This window comes from Culicoides brevitarsis, chromosome 3 (assembly GCF_036172545.1).
Source record: "Culicoides brevitarsis isolate CSIRO-B50_1 chromosome 3, AGI_CSIRO_Cbre_v1, whole genome shotgun sequence".
In the NCBI taxonomy this organism is placed as follows: domain Eukaryota; kingdom Metazoa; phylum Arthropoda; class Insecta; order Diptera; family Ceratopogonidae; genus Culicoides; species Culicoides brevitarsis.
In genome coordinates, this window is record NC_087087.1 from 19,368,226 (window position 1) to 19,389,009 (window position 20,784).

Sequence of the window (20,784 nt, forward strand, 5' to 3'; positions counted from 1 at the left end):
TGATGGATATTAAATGTCGCGAAATTAACACGTGTGTGTGCCGAAGGAGGCCTGAAAACATACACACGAAACATGATACCATATTGTTTTTCTCGATTTTCCTATTTTTTCACATCGTTCATATTTAGTACAATATAATAAAATATATGTGTTGAGTTCTCACAATAAAATATATACAAAAGTCACCATGGAAAAGTCTGTTATACTTGAACGACTTCCTGATGTTGTTTGACCTTGTTTACGATATTTTCATCTTTTCTTTTGTGTGTCAATTTTATGGGTGACGTTCGATATTTTATATTTATTTATCCAAAATAAGGATTCAATTATATTCAAAGCACTCGTTGTCGTTTGTCCAAACTGTAACAAGATTTTCGTTGACATCGTCTGCTGAGGGGACATCACCTTCTTGCCGTCCCAACCTACAAAAAAGACTTTTTACAACAACAACAGAAAAGATTTATGGCAATTTTATGTCATTCTCTTTCACATTTTTCTCATCCTAATGGGACGTTTTATATATCAAAATAGATGACTCTTACCCTTGCACGCGAGGAAATTGATCGAGCAAAAGTTCAAGGAAGTCGGTGGAACGTTTCTCGAACCTTCCACGAAAAAACACTTGAGGAACGTTTCTAGGAGAAACGCACTGACTCACTTGAATGGCAGGCAGCATGACGACCATTAAAATCAATCGCTCATTATTAATAATAATCTTAAGTACACACCTTATTTTGAAATAAAATTCAATGAACAACCATCATTAGGCGCATTTTATCCTCAATATTAAATTTTTGCATGTAACAAATTTTTAAATGACATAAGTAATGTAATAATAATAATAATGAGAGAGAAATAAATTGTAACTTAATCGATTATTATTATTACCTTTATTGCCATTTTCGTTTCGAAACTCTTGACAGAAAATTTGACACAGATATGCAAAATAAGGAGATAAATTTATTTTTTTTTTTTTTGCTGAGTGACGAATTCCACATCTACGAAGCTCAAAAAACGATGTCGTCCGATTTCAATGAAACTACTTTCAACAGATTTTTCCCATTTTCGGAAGAAATTATAGTTTTTTAGCCTACTTGAAAGAAACATTTATTTGAGCTTGTTGAAAGGAAGCAAAAAAATCGCTTTTCTCGGAAAATTTAGAAAATTTTTAGAAAACAATTTTCAAAAACGCGTTCATTGAAGTTGGCAATTTTAAAGTTCAAATGTCCCCAGATTATTTTTTTCTATTCTCCAAGATACCAATTTTCCAAGATACCAAGATACCAAAACAATTTAATTTGGAAAAAGTTTTTCGGTGACCTCCAAAATTAAAAAACTGAAAATTTCATCTTATGAAGAGTTTTTTTCTTCCATTTTTCAAAAAGCCATGACAAGCCCACTCTTATGCTTCTACTAAATTTTTTTTTTTTGCGAAGTCATGGCTAAAAAACACGAAAGAAAAGAAGTGAAAGAATTAAAAAAAACGAAAATTTTAATTTAATTTATTAAAAAGTTAATTTAATGTGGAATTCGTCTTCTGTTTTTTAATTTGTATTGAATTGACTGGAAATCGACATTGAAAATATTCTAAAATAAAATAAATTTGTAATACATTACGTCATAATTTTTGATAGAAATTTATTAAAAATGGATTAATTTTTTGAATTTTTTAAAAAACAAATTAAATTACTGAAAATTTTAAAGAATTTTCAAAAATAAACAATTACAACAGATTGAATTTAATTAAACCTTTTAATAGCCAAGTAAAACGAATAAAAATGAAAAATTGGTTACTCTTTGACGTCAACTCCTCCATGTAATATCGAAAATTATGCAAATAATAACTGGCATGCACCAGTTTTAACTTACACAGAATTTTATGCAAAACGCCACATGCATGCCTATGAGCCTCAATTTGCGTCTAGTTTTGCAATAGTTACAAAAGTGTGTGAGTGTGTTTGTTTTTTTGAATACGCATGCAATTATCTGACTAGACAAGTTGCTCATATAGACTCATGAGCGACCAAAAGTGCAACAAAATATCACAAACTTGTGTAGGTTGTTGGCTGACTTTTGGTTTTTTTTTGCTGTAAAAATGCTAAAATATATGCTTGCTCTTGTTTGTGAACTCCCCTGGATCTGTCTCGCACTCTGTGCCAGTAATTTATCTTGCATTTTAATAATAACAAATGTAAATATGTCATTAATTATAATATTTAAGTTTATGTTTTCATTTATCATACAAACACAAACAACCAGACTGTTATTACAGCTGACAAAATTACTTGCTGCCACAGTAGTCCTTTACAATTCAGTCAAATTTCTGCTCACTTGAAAAATGTCTCAAGAGAAAATATTTTTGGATCTGTGCGATATTCCGCGCAATGATAAGCGGAAACTAACATCTTCGATGCCGGATCTTCGACGCGTCAAAAAAGTCAAAGCGGAAAAATCTTTCGTAATGTTACGTCGCACATCCAGTGGCTCGGAATACGATTCCTTGATTGAATATCAAATCGAAAAGTTATTCAATTACCAAGACAACTCGGCGAGCACAAGCAAGGAAAACTCATGTCGCGACCTAGCTTTGTACAAGAATGATGACCTTATTGCCATGGGCGGCGGTGGCGATAACAATTTCGTGAATCGGATTAAGGATTTGTCGATAGTCGATGAAAAAATCAGTCACGTCATGGATATTCAAGGATAATTGGGTCAAAAAAATAAAATAAATCCATTAAATGAAGCAATTTCTTTGTTTCCGAACCGATTCAATTAGCGCGTTTCTTTTGTAAACAATATCGATGATGATGATGATGCTGCTGCTGATGAAAGAAGACGAAAAAAAAAAGTGTGTTCATGCAAATTCAATTATTGCAAATATATTAACAAAAGGTGCACATAAATTATATTGTGGGTTCGTGGATGATGCACAAGATGCAAGATAAAGTTTGCAATAATTGAATGCTTCACAAAAAAACACTTTGTTTTCACAAACCATCATCATCAGCAACGTTGTTGTTGTAAAAAAAGAAACTGTCAGAATTTATGAATCATGCATTTCTTCTCTTCGTCGTCGTCATCGTTTCTCCTTGTTTCCTCACATTGTTTGATGGTAATGAGTGTTGGTTTCGTTTGAAATAACGTAAAAAATGAATGATGATAAAATGTAGAGTGCTGCACACAATATAATGATGATGATGGTAAAAAGTTGAAAAAATATTGTTTTATGAATGGTAAAAGTAATGAGGACTAAGTAGAGAGGAAACAGTTGAAACCCATTCATATTTTTGCTTTATCTGTATATTTGTTTAAAACTAGAGTTACCCGTAAACTTCGTTACATCCATCAATTTTTTCCGGACTATTTTTTTGTTTTTTTAAAGATATTTAAAAAATATTTTAAAAAACCCAAAGTTTTTTTTAGGTAACTTAACTTAATTTTTAATATTTTTTCAATATTGTTTTTATTTTATTTTTACCCCCAAACTATGCAATAAATCGATAAATAAGTCGAAAACAATATTTTAAGGTATGCAATGAATTTTACACTTCATTAGGGCTATTTTTCACGTATCTTTCCACAAATTGGTATAATTTTTCTGTTTCTGAGCCTTCTTTTAACTAAACCTAAAAAATACCCCAAAAATTCTGAAAGCAGGATTTTAAGTTAAAAAAAAAAACAAAAAATATTTCATACAAATTTAGAAATGAAGTAAATCGAATTATGTTTTAAGAATCTCTTTGAGGTTTTCCGAAATTTGTCAAATTTAATTAAGAGAAGGTTTAGTAAAAAAAATGTAACAAGGATATAGCAACGACAATGCTCGTGGAAAATTAAAAAAAATCCTAAATATGTATGGCTTTTAAGAGTAAGGTAATGATACCATATCACATTTTATATTTCAGTGTTGATTGCATAATTTTGTGGTCAATTTTTGCTTTTGTAAAAATATTTCTGTAAAATCTTCAATGGGGTGGAACAAAGTTCACGGGTTACCCTAGTAATATTTTTACCAATTCGAATCAACGACCTTCAAGTAATTTTTGAATGTTTATCATGCACTAGAAATATTAATTTTTGAAAATTAATTAATTTATTTCCCCAAACAAATTTTCTTGAATTTTCAGTTTCACTTGTACCCTCTCTAACATTTCTTCGTGTTCGTCGAATTTGCTCTGTGTGCCTCGTGGGTTGTTTTTTTTACTCTATCTGAATTTTTATGCATCATTAATATACAAACTTTGCACAAACATTAAACTTCAAGAGAAAACACACACACTCACTCACACATAAAAAAGTGTAAAAAAAAACAAAAAAAAATTGAACCTACCTCAACAAGTATTTAATTTGCACTACACTTTAGCTTGGCATGCTGTTCGTTCGTGTGTACATGTGGTTTGGAGATGTTTGTTTGAAAATTTATTCATTATACGACGTGTGTGTGTGTTTTCGTATAAAATTTATCTTGTAAATAAACTTTTTGGTAATAAAATCAATGAAATAATGTTTATAGTTCATGAACTCTCCGTTTAAAAGTCATCCTCTTAAAATTTTCTCGTTTGTTATGTTTTCTTAATGGCCATCATGACTAATCATCACTGTAAAAATATTATTCTTCACTTTTTGTTATTTACATCCGTTTTGTATATCTTATGTATATTTTTAGTAATAAATAACCACAGAGTTTTTCCTTCGATATTTTAAAATGTATAAATTCAACGAAAATAAAGTTCTTTGGAAATCGTTCGCGGATCAATAAGGCCGCACGATAACATTATTTCTCGTCTTTCGCAATAACTTTTATTGTAACACCGTCTTTTTTATCGCTTTAATGTGTCATTAATGTTGACACTTTATGGTTATTTTATTTATTTATTATTCACACACAAGTGAAGAAGACAATTTTTGTTAATCCCCTCATATTTTTACTTTTTTTTTTGTCTCGGTGTGTGCTAAATCTCATGACAATTATTCAATTATAAGAGGAGCAGCATCAATATTTTCTGTTGCCATGAAAGGTGATTTGCTCGAACTACCGCAGATGTAATAATTTGCCTGGAATAAAAAACCTGCAAATCCAATTAAATTTGAATTTCGGTAATAAATGAGGGTGTTAAAGATAAAAATAAGTAATAAAATAAAGAAATTTTTGGTATGATTCTGCGTGCAATACAACACAAATAAAATATTGGTAGCATTAATAAAATCAAATTTAAAAACCTTAATTTAAAAATATGATTTTACGAAATAAAAACGCTCCTTTTTGGGTCTTTTTCAAAAATAATGTTTGATTTTAAATTATTTTAGATCACGATAACTTTAAATACGCTCGCAATAAAGTTCTTACGACTTTAATATTATTTTATTTTTAGTATTTACTTTATTGATGTTGAAATATTCCTGAATTGGAAACATGGTCGGATTTATTAAAATTTTATTTATTGAATTATTAAATCAAAAAAATGTTAAACGAAAATCCGTACGAATACGGCCGGCATGACAAGAGCATTCGATCATCATTCATGTAAAAATTATTAATAACAACATTTTTATTTGCAAAATTCATTTTTGCAGTTATTTTATTCTTTTTAGCATATGCGTGCTTATGGATTTTTTGTTTGTGTTAATGCATGTATTTCAAAGACATGTTTTCAATAATAATAAGTTTGTATTCTGGTGGCCTTCATTTGATTACTTTTTTTTTGTGTGTTATTTAAATTACGCGATGTTTGTTTTTATTTTTATCCTTGGTGGCGGATCAATCGTTACAATGTATTTGTAAACTGATTTTTTTCATGTTCATGTTTTTTGTTGATAATTTTCTCTGTATTTGTCCATTTTTCACACGATTTTTTACGCAGGATTTCACGCCTTAGAGATTTTGAAGGTTGTTCTAGAAAAATAGATAAAGTTGCCATTTTAAGAACAACCAAAGATGTTATCGTATTTTTGATTTTGTTAAATAATAGATTTTGTTAAAACTCTTAGCCATGTGGTTTTTAGCGTATTTTCATTTTTTAAAATTAAAATCGAGATGAAAATTTTGTATAAAAAATATTTTGTTAACCACGTGGTTTTTCAACTTTTGAACCACTTGCCCTGAGAGAATTTTTCAGACTGTGTTGCTTTATTAATATTGAAACCACGTATCCTAAGAAAAATTTTAAACCACGTGACCTAAATAATTTTTAAAACACGTGACTTGAGAAAAATTTTCAAACCACGTGACTTTAATAATTTTTGACCACGTGACCTAAAAAATTTTAGACTTGAATAATTTTAAACCACGTGACCCTCATCGTCACTCCCAGGGTAAAACCGCATTTTTTCTTCCAAATGCGGTAAAAATAGACAATGAAAAAGAAAGAGTGATAAAAAAAAACAACAAGACAAGTGTGAAGTAATAACTATGGCACACATCATTAATCAAGAGACAGAAAGCGCAGGCAAGAAACGAACCAGAAAAATATTTTTCAAACACTTTTCGTGGCAATGGGACTGAGTGTAATAAATAAACTTCAAAAAGTTGGCTCGATTAGATCAACATTATTAATTATCCTCTATTCATTAGTCAACTACATAGTCCATTGAAAAAAAAATATATATGTAGACCACAAGTCAAGCCTACAATCATTAGACAGAAGTCAAATGGTAGAACATATTTCATACCCCAATTATATCATTAGGTACAGCAATTAATAATTTGACTTTTTTTTTCATCATAAACTTTTATTTTTGTCGAATTCCTTTGAAACATTCTTTTAAATGAAAATCTCGTCCTCCACACTCAGCAAAACGAACAAATGAATTAAACATTCTTTTTTATCTCACGAAAGAAAAAAAAAAGAAAAAAGTTTTACCTTTGAAACAACGAGATGAAAGTGCTATCAATTTACATGCAAATTCTAATGTACGAAAGTTTGTTCTAACATTTTAGTATCTTGCGAACCTAATAAACTCTCATCAATAGATGTGTTTGCGCGTTTCTTGAACTCACTTCTTCATTACTCTTTGTTGCTCGTGTAACGCATGAAACTCAAGAGGCATCAAATGGTGCAAAGTCATCTAACGCGCGCGTAGTTTTCACCGCATTTCATATATATTTTTTCAAAAATTCGGGCTTCTGTCTTTGACTCCGTCCGTCCGTGTGTCGTGCCACCATAGCTGATAAGGTGTATAATTTGAAAAGTTTTCCAAATATATGACGTGATCTTGTGAGAATTTTTGGAAAAACTCTGAAAATCGGAAAATCTTGGAAAATTTTAAAAATTAAAAAAAATGTGAAAAATTAAAATACGTTAAAATAAAATTGGAAAATACGTGGAAAATTTGTGGAAATCGGAAAAGTTAAGGGAAATTGGAAACATTTAATTTTTTTAAATATATTAATGGGATTCTCTTTAGGACTGTAAAAAATTGAAATTCGTGAAATACTCATAAAATTCTTGGAAAATCGAAGAAAACTCTGAACAGAATACACTGAAATGCGGTTAAGCTCTTCTTTTCGCGAAACGCTTTTAATTCTCTTTCGTTGTTTTTTCGGTGAATCATAAAGGGATTTATGCATGTTGTGTTGCCAACAACGCAACGCAGCAAAGTCCCTCAGTGGATGTTGCCAGAAAAGAAAAATTACGTTATTCTGGGAGGAACGGGAAATGTCGTGTATAACAGCAAAAATGTAATGAGGTAGAAATTGGCAACAAAAATTGCAAGAGCCAGTAAGAAAAAATACATAAATGAAATCGATAGTTTCTTATCTATACATTTTTCTCTCTCTCTCTGCCTCTTATTACCGTTTCTACGGATTGAACTGGAATGTACGATCAATAAATAGCCAAATCAGGCATAAATAAGCCATATAATATTGGAATCAAATGTTCCGACAATTCTGATGATGATATCTCTTTTGCACAAAGGCATCCCGACAACGAGGAGATTTCCCTCGTATGTGAATAAAATTGCTTGATTGGAAAAGTACGTGCATATTATTGGCACTTATTCCAATTTTTTTCGGCATTGTGAATGTTAGAGGAGACATGTCGACATGTCATTCGCAAATAAAGTCCCGACATTTGTGATCTCTGATCATTTTTTAAGAATTTTTTTTATTGAAAACTAGGGTTTGCCGATTCCTCGGGGCTCGTCAAAAAAAAGTATATGAAGCAAGTGAAAAGTGCCATTCCCAAAAGCGACGAAATAAATGGCATTTACGCGCAAGTGTGCGAAACACTGCAAAACGATAACAATAATAATAAAATCGAATCTCAAATAAATCAAATAACAAAATATACATTTTTTTGTTGTATACTATACGTAACAATAATAAAAATACACACTTCACATCGTCATCACGAATTCAATGACATTTGCATCATCGCAAGTAAGTTGTTGACACTTGCTAAAAAGAAATAAAATCGATCCAAATTTATCTTTTTTTTTCATTGATTTTTCCTGCATGTATCAGCAGAATTTGCACAATGTATTTATTATTTGGCAATTTTTATGCGGATTAAATATCAAAATTCATGTTAAATCGCACGAAAAATTATTGTTTAAGTAAGTAAAAGTATCAAATGAATATCCGGAGTAAATGACACAAAAAAATAGAACTTTCTTTCGCTGCATCGTTTTTCTTCAGCTCCGGCCGAGAGTAAAATGTTTCAATAAACATAAATAAATAAATGTCGATTCAATGTTAATTCGTAAATAAATAACAATCAAAATAGTAATGAAAAAAGGAACAAGATATAATTTATTATTAATAATTTAAATTATAAACATATAGTTTAGTTACTTATTATTATTATTATATCTGTAGCAGCAATAACAATCAATAAATATAAATAAACATTTATTTTTTCTCTTCTTGCATGAATGAAATGAAATAAAGTTGCATAGTTGTTGTTAGTTGGGTGGTCGTCATCAATTATTTTTCTCTTTTGAATGAATTAACAAACAAATAGACAACAAAAACAGCGCCAGCCCGATCGATGCAACATAATTTTGTTTGTATGTGGTCGCGATCTCGATTATGATTTGCGAAATATGTCACCTAAAAGTAAAAAAACGAGTAATAATCATCATTTTAAAACATAATACTAAAACGTTTTTTACGATATCTAATCTAAATTTAAGTAATTTTTATTTTTTTATCGTGTAATTGCAACATAAAACGTTTTTTTTCTTATTTTGAAGTCGCAGCATCGTTTGCGATTCGTCATCTTCAATATATTTTTATGCTTAAAAATGAAACAAGCGACATTCTTTTAATACTTATTACATTGCTGTTGATTTTTGGTACGGCAAACAGAAACGACGACGAAGGCAGTAAGAGCAAAGAGGCGAATAAACACGGAGAAAACATGATAAACATTTTTAAATCTGCCACTTCTTCCCTACTTTACACACACTACTACTAGGATATATGAATGACATGAACATTTTTTTTTGTAAATAATTTATTTTAATTTTACAAAAATTTAATAAAAATAATAATGTGAGTGTTTCATGACAACAGTAAACAACGAGGGAACGCAAGAAAAAAAAAACAAGAGTGAAGAAAAATATGCATTATTGATATTAAATGGCAATGTTTGTTTAAAACTTTATTGATGATGATGTTTATCGTATGTAACATGCATGCACAATGTTTTTATAATATAATAACAAAAATAAATAAATACTTACAAGGATTTTTTATTGTGCGTATTTTTTTTTGCGAATTAAAGACAACGGCAGGAGAAGAGGAGCGACTTGAAATAATAAAATAAAAATCTCGAAAAAAAAAGAGTATTATTAAAATAATAAAAGAAATGAAATATTGTAATAATAATAACAATGAAAAGCAACGATATATCTCATCCAAATCATATTATGTGCTTGTAAAACTGCGAAAAAGTTACTTTTGGCAGAGATAAAAGCGCTTTTTGAATTATTTACTGCAATTTTTTGATTTTTACATGTGTTTAAATAAAATAAATAAAAAAATCTTTGTTGATATTTTTTCGTATAAAATTAAATAAATAAACATTTCTTACGAAAGAAAAATAAGATAAGGATATTTTTCTTCCAAAAAAGACTGATTTTCTTGTATTTCGAATGCGGCTAAGACAAAGTAGTGAAAAATAATAAAAATAATCGTACCAATAAAAAAAGCGACGCGCAACCTTCTTACATTGTTAATAGTATTATTATAGTAAGCGATCTACACATTTGAAATTGTATCCTAAATGTGATACAATTATTTACTCTTTTCACACACTCGCTTGTTTATTTGGAAATGTTTATTTGATGAAATTTGAAGCTATTTTGTGCTTTCTTTTGATGGTGAGAACTCACCGAAAACTCTGTCCCACATTCAAGTGCCGTCTTCGTAGAACATGCAGCTTTGAAAAAAAAACCTTTTATAGAAAATTCCACGTGCATGACCTTCAAGTAGTGAAAAGTAATAAACATTTCTCCAAGAATTTCAATAAAAATGTTATTTAGGTCGATGCAGATTTTTTTTTGATTTAAGGGGACAAAAAAATTTTTTAATAAGTTTCAATAGGGAAAAAAAAATTGGGGGAAAATCGAAAAATTATTTTTGTTGTTTTAAGTTTTTTACATTAATATTTGTGTATATTTGTGTAAAATTGATTTAAAATTTTTTTAAATTAAAATTGAAAAAAATGAATTTTAAAAAAATAACTGTCAAAATTTTTTTGAAAACAAAAATCAAAAATATTATAAATTAGTTTTTTTTAATATTTAAAAAAAAATAAATTTGTTAAGATTTTTTTTTCAATTTTTTATTATTTTTTTACCCAAATTAAAACTTTAACCTCAATTTTCTTCTTAAAATATTTTTCCCATTCCGAAAAAAAATTTTTTTTTTGGGGCCAAAAATCTCGAAATAAATTTGAAGTGGCCTTATTTATGAATTGGTCCACCTTACATCTCTCGAAAGTTTAATAGACTCATTTATTGCGTGCGAGTGTGTGTGCGTTTGTCAATAATAATGGAAATTTTGAGCATAGATTTTGATCAACAAGACCATTAAGAACATTTGCGAATAAAAAGCAATAAAACTCGTGTAGCATGGAGTGGCCGTAATGTACATAATAAAAGACAAATTTCTTTTTGTGTGCTTAGAAACATCAAAATCCATTTAATTTAGTTTTGCTTTATCTATTTTTATTAGTGAAATGCTATGTGCCAGCGAATTTGTTAGTTTTCATGTATTTTAGTTTTTGGTCATGTGCAAATATGCCGAATATGACGATAATAATAGTGTAATAAAATTTTATTTATGATAGTTTGGAATTAAGGATTTCCGTTCGTTCCTTCAAACGAAATCGAATCAAAAACCTTTAAATAGTTGTTTATCAAAAGGCAAATTGCGCGTGTTCGTATGGCAAATAAATTTGATATTTTCGCATTTTTTCACCAGGATTTACATTAAAAAAAATTTTTATTAATTTTTGTTAGCGATTTTTTAAGTTTTTTGGATTTGACGGAAATTTTTACAAATAAATGAATAATTAAATAAATTTTATTTTTGTTTTAAGTATTTTTAAATATGAAATTAAATATTATGTATTAAAGAAAAATAATTTCAGTCACTTGTTAAATTGTTTTTCAATTAAAATTTCAATCAAAGAAAATTTATTTAGTTTTTTGTATAATTTAAAAGAAACTGTCGTTTTTCATTACTTTTCAATCAGAAAATTAGAAATTATTTTTTTGCGATGAATATAAATTTAATAATTTAATAAAAATTGATTTGCTAATTTTTCTTATTTTTTTTCTCTTTTCAGTTGATGCTGTTCGGGCATTTGTGAACCAACAAGGTCCCAAGCCGCAAATTTGGTTTGTGGTAGAACCGCCAAATGTTGTTGTCGCTGCGCCCGTAAAGAACAAACCCGTCTACTTGCAATGTCACGCGACAGTTGAACTCGAAAAGAACGACCTGCGTAATTTGCAGTGCGGTGACTCGTCGAGTTCCTTTGACTTTTCCGACAATCCTGATCGCTTAGCGGCCGAAGATGATTACGAGGAAGAGGTGAAAGGCTACGATCCAGCTCGCGAGCAACGCATCAAAGACGGTTACCTGCAACAGCAGCAACGGACCTACCAAGATGGGTTATTGCCGCAAATCCGAACGCATTTTACCGACTTGAAGGCAGACGGCGATGCAATTCAGCATTTGACACACTCCTTCGGTCACGCGGCCGACAGCGTGGACAACTTTGACGAAGAAGAAGACGATAATGAGGGCGAAGATTTGGGCATGTTCGGTAGCAGGGGACGTCACAGGCGGAACGTTAATCGAGCACAGGTATGAGGAAATTTTTGAATTTGCAACGAAAATTAAATTAACTTTTTTGTTAGGATTTGCCGAAACTCGAGTACGTTTGGTATCGAAATGGGGAACCACTACTGACAACATCGGATAGCACTCTAACATTAAACGGATTTCGCTTGAGTCCCAACGGGACACTCCGCATTCAATATTCAAATTTAACATCTGGCGTGTACCGCTGCATGGTGAACGAAACGCGGTGCGGCATCGGAGCGGTGCTGTCGAAAAATGTCCTCGTCAAAGTTGCAAGTAAGTTGTGTGTTGCAACAAAACCGATTGGAAAACAATCTAAAATCCATTCGATTTTACTGTTATTTCCTCCTACTTTTTATTTGTGTGCCATCATCTAATCTTGTCTTTAACTTTTTTTTCATGTTGTTTTTCCACAAAAAAAAAGTGTTGGAACGTGATTCGATATCGAATAATAGTCACATTGTGGCAATGAGAGGCGGCTCAATTGTATTAAATTGTCCATTTAAAAGTTATCCAGCAGCAAAATTTTCATGGTATTTTAACAAATTGAATGATGCGACAATGACAACGACACCACTTACCACCGCAACAGCAGCAGATACGACTGTGGCGACAACGACGAGCGTTCGGCTTGTATCTTCCGCAAGCTTTACACCATCTACGAAAGATAACAGGCGAGTGAAAGGTCTTTGTTAAGAAGACAATCAATTGAAATTAGTAAAGTTTAAAAAGAACAATTAAATAAATTTACCTCTTCTTTTTTAGATATTTCTTGCTCAGCAACGGAAGTCTTCTCATCACTTCGTTAACTTTAAATGACACCGGAAGATACAAGTAAGCTTTTCAATGGTTCTTCAAATGAAACTCAATAAGGTCCGGAAGAGAAGGGTCAAAATTTAAAAAAAAATAAAATTAATTTTTAATTCTCAGCAATCATGGCACGAGTTGTCAATTTAAAAAAAAACTTTATTGCAAAATTAAAGCTTTAAAATGAAAAATTGTATTTTTAACTTTGTATTTCAAAACCAACGATTTTTTTAAAACTAATTTTCTTATCAAAAATCAATTAAATAATTTTTTTTTTCGAAGTTCTGTCCCTTGCACCATTTGAAAAGTTTTCAAAACCAATAGAAAAATTTAAATAAAAATAAAAATTATTTTAAAAATTTAAAATTAAACAGTTTGAAGAGGGAATTTTCATATATTTTTTTTAATTTTCAACTCAAATTTTCGAAATTTTTTTCTTAAAAATGTAAAATTAACAAATATTTACAAAATTTTAAACCCTAAAAATTAAAAAAAAATTAATACAGTCTTATAATGGTTTTGAAATACAAATTTATTTCGACCCAATCATTGAGTTTCATAAAAGGCGTTCTAAAGTAATTTTTTTTCTAAAATTTTTTATTTTTTAAAATTAAAGGTGCGAAGCCCACAACGAGTACATTCCCAAGAAAAGTCAACGAGTTGCTTGGACTGTGCTAAAGGTCGAGGAACCATCTGATCCGACTGTTATCACATTTGGTCTCATGCCTTCGCTGCAATCACGCAACTTGACCGTGACAACACACGATACATTGCGTCTGCATTGCGGCAGCTATTCCGAGAAGGTGAGTGATTGGTTTCTTTCAAAACTTTTATAACTTTCTATAAGGTGCAAAACAAGCGAGATTTTACGATTACAACTCCTTTAACGCTCGTCCTGCGAAAATCTGCGATTCATTCATCATTCTTATCTATGTTTTCACCTTTTTTTCGTTCGCTTTCATTCTTTTGCAATGACTTTGACCGAAGAAAAAGGGTGACCAGCGATTTTCCTCCATTAACTCGTTAAAAAAATCGAAAAAGTCATCCTATTCAAATGAAAAGTTGATAAAAAAAAAGTTTTCCTTTTACTTTCGAATGAACAAATTTATTTATCGTTCAAGAAATTGGCGACGAGTTTAAACTTTTACCATACAAAAAACACATACACCATAAATACGATACTTAACTTGCATTACAACTGATTTGCTGGGTAAACATTTCGTTTTTCTTTTTTTTTTTTAAACTCAAGAGAGTTCTTTGTCGTTCGATGACCTCTGCGACTTTTTTTAATGCTAAAAAGTTGACACCTTTTTCCATCGAAGAAATAAATAAATAGTCTCTGACGTTCAATTCGAAAGAAGACTCAGGAAAATTGTACGTTATTTATTTACCTTTGGAATTAATTTGTTTCTGGGTGCTCGCCTGTAACAACAAGAAAAAAAATAAATAAATGCGAATCAAGTTTGTTCAAACAACTTTTTCACACTAAAAAAAATAATTTATTTAAATTTTCTTTCTATGTCTTTCAGATATCGTGGTCATTTACACCGAAAGGTAGCGACATCCCGATTCAATTAACCGACTTTACGAATGAATTGAAGTACGTGAATGCATCGATTGATAAGCATGAAGGAATTTATAACTGCTCTACACCGAGTGGGGATTATCAGGTAATTTTTTTAACTCATATTTTAGTTAATTAATTTTTTTCGAAGTTTTTGTCCCAAAAATGTTTTTAAATTTTTTAAAGTTTTTTTTAAAATACTTTTCAATAGGAAATGGCAATTCTTAAAAATTTTCATTTATTTTCAAGGTCGGTTTCATAGTCGAAAAATTAAAAAAAAAATGAAATTTGAAAAAAAAAATTTAAATTTCCTAAAAAAAAATAAGAAAAAAGACCAGATTAATTTGATGAAATTTTTTTTTGAGGTAAAATCCGTTCAAAATATCAATTTTTTGCCGAACATTAAAAAATATTTTTTTAGAAAATTATTAAAAAGTTGACATACCTAATTAAAAACGGTAATTTTTGATAACATTTTATTTTAAGCGACAAAAACTTAAAAAAAAAAATTAGAACAGCCTTAATGAATATTTAATTAATCTAAATTTTTTATTTTTAGTTATTCAATGTTACGGTCACAAGTCCTCCTGCTCTTCTCGAGCCACTGGATTCCTTTACAACCTCCGTTGCCGCTCAAATCACTTTTGTCTGCAATGCCACGGGAAATCCTCCACCCAACGTGACTTGGTATCGCAATGGAAAACGTCTTGAAAACAATTATGTGACCAGCATCGATGGCAAAAGTCTCAAAATTAATTGCGTTGAGCCAGAAGATCAAGGCATTTACGAGTGTTTCGCCCGCAATCCGTATGGAGAAGTAAAATCCTCGACGCATTTGACGGTCCGCAAAAAGCAACAGTACAAGGACTTGTCAGCACGTCCTCTCAACGTCAAATGCTATCCAGCTGACTTCAATAGTGTCATAATTACTTACGAATCGAAGGATGTGTACAACACAATAAACTACTACATTGCCACTCGTGACCCTTATACGTGGCAATCGCCGCCTCCCTTGGACCCAATGACAAAATCGAGTTTCCGAATTACGACTTACATGGAACCATTGCGAAAATACGGCATTTATTTGCGGGGAACCATTCGAAAGGACGCAAAAACGAGTGGTTCGAAGAATGATTACGCTGTTATGACCTTGACTCGAATGTCGGATCTCGTGGAATGCGCAACGCAAGGAATTCCCGTGCGATATACCTCGATGACGAACATGAACAGTATTTTCATTTGGTGGGCAGACACGTTGAAGCTGAATTTGACATCGATGGTGATTCAGTTTTTGCATAACGACACGATGGATCAACCGACGTTCAAGCACGAGATTATCGGAACGTATGCGAATTTTGGTGGCAGTAACAATTACTTGACTTATTCCGAATTTGGACCGAGTTTGGAGAAAATTCCCATTGAAAGTGACGAAAAAGTGCGTCGCAAAAGATTTTTGTGGAATAATGATGACGAGCATGAGAGCGATTTGTACATGAAGATATCGCGACTGGCAACGAGGAACGCTATTTATCCGAACAGCAACGAAGGCACGATCAGTGAGGTGAAAGTTTTTGGGAATGTCACGGGAATATTGATTCCTAATTCGCAAAGGATCATTGTCCGAGTGCTGGGATCGACAGAACCCGATGGCAGTTTGTTTCCGCAAGACTTGAAATTTGTACCGTGGACGACGGTGGAGTTGGAAGAAGCAACGCTGAAAGTAAAATTGTGGATTGTCGAGAAGCAGGCACGGAATATGAGAGTGGAATGGAGTCCGATGGAGGAAGGAACAGAAATAATGAACAGTTGTATGGAAATTTGTTACAAAGATACGAAACCGGGTTTCTTGCAACGCGGAGGTCGAACAATGAATTGCCGAAAAATGTAAGTTTAAGTTGTTTTTTTCGCGTTTTTAAAGTATTAAAAGAAAAATTAAAAGGATTCGTTAAAAACAATAGTTTAGAAACGTGGTAGTTTTTTTTTTAAACTTCTTCAAAAAATTTTCAATTATTCTTATATTTTCATGCGAATGGCTTAACGAAAGCTTTTAATTCTCTTGTTTTTTTTTAAATTAATTTTTTAAATATTTTTTTTATTTCAACAGAAACCCAAGTGTAACCGAAGAGTATGTGGACAAATTAACACCTCTCACACCTTACAAAGTTTTTATTCGAGGATGCAACAACACGCAACCCCTGAGTGAGGTGATGGATGTTACCACAGAACAAGATGGTAAGATTAAATTTTCAATAAATTTTGAAAAATTTTCTTATTTTTTTCCTATTTTCAGTACCTGGAATCATCCAACACCAAAATGTCACCAAGATGGAAGATGGCATTGTTCTGTACTGGGAGCCGCCTACCCATCCAAACGGAGCCCTTTTGTACTACCTCGTGGAATGGACAAAGGACGGTGATGACTTTGCCAGCAACATTTCGATAAACGGTCCCCTGGAATTCAAGTTCCCCAATACCAGTGCCACCGATAAGTTCAACATGTCAATTAGGGCCGTCAGCAAGGCTGGCAAAGGCAATCCCATTCTCATCGACTTGCGGAAACACAACATCTTCGAATTCCCCTACGACTTTACGACAGATGACTCCATCAAGGGCATCGCTCTTGGCATTTTCCTCTCAATTTTCTGCATCATCATTTGCATTTACATCTTTGTGCGGAATCGTAATTGCAACAAGACACCGCAAAATAACCAGACAACGAATAATAATCATGGATCGCCGCCTGGCAGTGGAATTGGTGCCGGAGGTGCAGCTTCACTGGGACAAAATCAGCTCAGTTGCACGGCAGACATTCACGAGATGCAAACTCTCATAGCGAGTCATGATATTTCGACAATTGTCGCTAACGGGACGGTGCAGCACTACACGAGACCCGATGTCACGGAAGTTTGCGAGAATGTACGTACATTGCATAACGCCGAGAAGATACTTAAACAATCGCCGAAATTGAGTATAAGACGCGAAGACGGAGATTCGTATGAACTTGAACCACTGAGGGCGACAACAAATGGAGATACACCCAAATTAACGACCTTTACACCGAATGGCAACGTTTCAAATGGAAATGGAATAAAGCCAAATGGGATCGTCACGAATGGTTACAGTCCCGTATCTGCCCCAATTGTCGTCAAGACAAACGGAAGTCTTAGAATAACGGAAAATCCACAGGTAAAAAAAAAATTAAAATTTAAGTTGAAATTTTTCTCACAACTTTTTTTTCTTCTTTAGTATTCAAAGCCGTCAAACGACGTGATTTCAACAAATGGTGAAGCCTTTCTACCCTCTTCACCGAATAACTCATCATCGATTTTCGACTCAAGTCAACAGAAACTTCTCGACGACTCAATAACATCTACAAATAGTTTTAGTAATAGACGTAATAATAACAATAGTAATAGTAGTTTAAACAATAGAGATGTAATGATAAAGATAGATGATAAGCTAAGCACGAGCACCTTGAAAAACTTTCAGCAGCAACACGATGACTTAAGTTACGATCTGAATACAAGCAATTTGAGTACAAAACCATTAACTGGCCCCGCAATTGGATCAAGTAACACCAATGGATGGCTATACAGACAACCAATTGTTGGCCCGAATGGTTAATGAATGACGGTAACATGTATATTTTATTTTTACATCATCTTCCATTATCGCTCGAACATTAACTTCCACTCAGGCTTGGATGATCTGGAAAAAAAAATTAAGTTTTTCCCTTTTGTTTAACAAATCTGATTTAATTTTCTTAAATTAATTTAAAATTAATTTAAAAACTCATTTTATTTTATTATTTTCTAATTTTGATTAAAATTCATTTGACACTACCAAAAAATTTAAAAGAAAACAAATTTTTTGTGAAATATAAAAAAATCAGATTTAATTACAGATTCTTAGATCATACAAGCCTGCTTCCACTTTGCTTAATTTTTAATCATTGTTATTTTGTCTATTTTATAAAAATATTTATTATTTAAAAAAAAATAATTATTATCATTGTTTTTAATGCTCAAAGTTAAACATTTTTAAAATATATATTTTTATTTTTAATATCAGTCATAAACTAAACAGATTACAAACCAACCAACCCACCAACCAATTTAATTTGTAGAAAAAAAACAAATCCATAAAATAAATAAAATATATATTTACCGTCTGAATTGCTTAATGTTATCATTCAAAAGTACCTTGCAAACTGCATGAAACTAAAAAAAAATAGAAAAATTGATTAAATAAGATAATTATTGCTACTAATGACATATTTATAAGAATTAAACAAAAATATACGATGTGACTAATGTATAACTTTGATAACTTTTAAGAAAAGACAAAAACATGCTTAAAAAATGTTTGAACAAAAACTTTTTGAGAATTAAAAAAAATAAAACATACGTAAATATTAATTGATTAATATATTAACTTTTAAGTTTAACTTTTTCGGTCTCGGTTCAATTATCTGAACTCGAGATACGGCATGAATAAAAAAAAAGAAATCTTGCACATTCTTTAATTTTCCCATTTTTTTCAACAGGTACCTGATTAAACTTTAAATGAACCTTAAAATAAAATAATAACTAATTATTATATACAATATTAACATTTTTAATTAATTATAATTATCATTTGCTTGCTAACATGTATTTTAAGGTCTTACTTAAAATAAAAAAAAAATAAAATAAAATAAAAAATCGTTAATATTTAATAATCAAGTACATTCAATGCGCTGCGATTTCTATAAAAATTTAATTAAAAAAAAATTAATCGGACATAGCAAAATTTTAAATGCGAACGAGAAAATAGTTGTTAAATTTACATGCTTTTGATGGAAATGTAGATGTATTAAAAATATATTAGAGCAGATATGTCTCTTATTTTGTACAATGTTATGAAAAAAAAACAGTAGTGTCAAAAAAATAAACAGAAAATGCAAGATTTGAAAAAAAAAATGAAAATGAAAAGGACTGATAATAAATAATGACAATGAATGACATGAGAATCTAAAGAGACTTGAACACTTTTAGAAAACAAAACACATGACAGCTCATTTTTATATAAATTTGTAACATAAAGGTCTTTCAAAATTGTATACACAGAAATATCTTTTAAAAAAAACTTTTTTTTCTAAAAATAGATGTTTCATGTTTTTCTATATGTTTAATAAGAAGAATAAATATCCTTTCCTTTCACCTGATCAATAATAAATGGAATGGCAAATAATGTACCAATATAATAAGTACCTATTTGAAGAAGAGTTTTTTGACTGTTAGATGAAAACCGAGTGGCAAAACGTATTGTACGTGCCTTGCTTGTACAAAGTACACGAGACAAAAAAAAACATAAATGAGCAAAATTTTTTTAAAAAAAATATTATTAAAAAAAATATTTAAAAAATTAGAAACTAATGAATAACTAAAAATTTGGACCCGTGAAACATTGGAGTGAAATATAAAATAAAATGATAATTCTTTTTGTACTTAAAAAAAGTAATAAATTAAAAAAAAGCAAAAGTCATATTATTTATGTATTCATCACCTGACACAGACAAGAATCTTAAATCCTGAAAGATACAAAGCATAAGCACATACCTTGAAGTTCAGAGACAAATTATAATGGAAATAAGTGTAGAGAGCAATGAATATAATATTGAATAGAATACTAACATTAAAGAAGTAAATAAAAAAAATATGTTGTAGTCCCGATGATGATTGATTGTAGTAAACGTCGTCAAATATACATAAATTTAATATTGCATCTTGACAAAAAAGGATGAGGAACTTTTATAGAAAACAAATAAAAATGTGTAAGACGCTGCAAGTGTACCATGAAATTAAATACTAAAAAATGTGTATTGGATGTAAATATTTGGCGATTATTTTTAAAGAAAAACGTTGAAACGTAACAACTATTACATTATTCTAATGAACATTAACTTTATCGACAACTTAAGTTAATATTTTTAAAATAATTATAATAATCTATTTTTTTTAGATTTAGAAATTGTATATTTTTAATATTAATCATTTAGTTACCAGTAAACTTCTGCTCTACAATTTCTTTTGTTCGTGTTAAATTAAAAAAC

The 20,784-nt window shown here is 30.6% G+C and overlaps 1 protein-coding gene across 2 annotated transcripts in view; it reads left to right on the forward strand.

The window, feature by feature from the left end:
* Positions 1 to 18,998, forward strand: part of LOC134833940 (uncharacterized) — a 50,354-nt gene extending 31,356 nt beyond the window's left edge. The window contains exons 2-12 of one of the 2 annotated variants that reach the window (XM_063848448.1): positions 11,802 to 12,322; positions 12,376 to 12,595; positions 12,744 to 12,993; positions 13,085 to 13,153; positions 13,743 to 13,929; positions 14,656 to 14,796; positions 15,250 to 16,574; positions 16,795 to 16,922; positions 16,981 to 17,876; positions 17,937 to 18,323; positions 18,890 to 18,998. In XM_063848448.1, the coding sequence (XP_063704518.1) occupies positions 11,802 to 12,322; positions 12,376 to 12,595; positions 12,744 to 12,993; positions 13,085 to 13,153; positions 13,743 to 13,929; positions 14,656 to 14,796; positions 15,250 to 16,574; positions 16,795 to 16,922; positions 16,981 to 17,876; positions 17,937 to 18,314 (4,115 nt within the window). In that variant the 3' untranslated portion in view covers positions 18,315 to 18,323; positions 18,890 to 18,998. Of the gene's footprint in view, positions 1 to 11,801; positions 12,323 to 12,375; positions 12,596 to 12,743; positions 12,994 to 13,084; positions 13,154 to 13,742; positions 13,930 to 14,655; positions 14,797 to 15,249; positions 16,575 to 16,794; positions 16,923 to 16,980; positions 17,877 to 17,936; positions 18,706 to 18,889 lie in introns of those variants that run through there. The other variant, XM_063848447.1, reaches the window with a different exon arrangement.
* Positions 18,999 to 20,784: the final 1,786 nt, after the last annotated feature.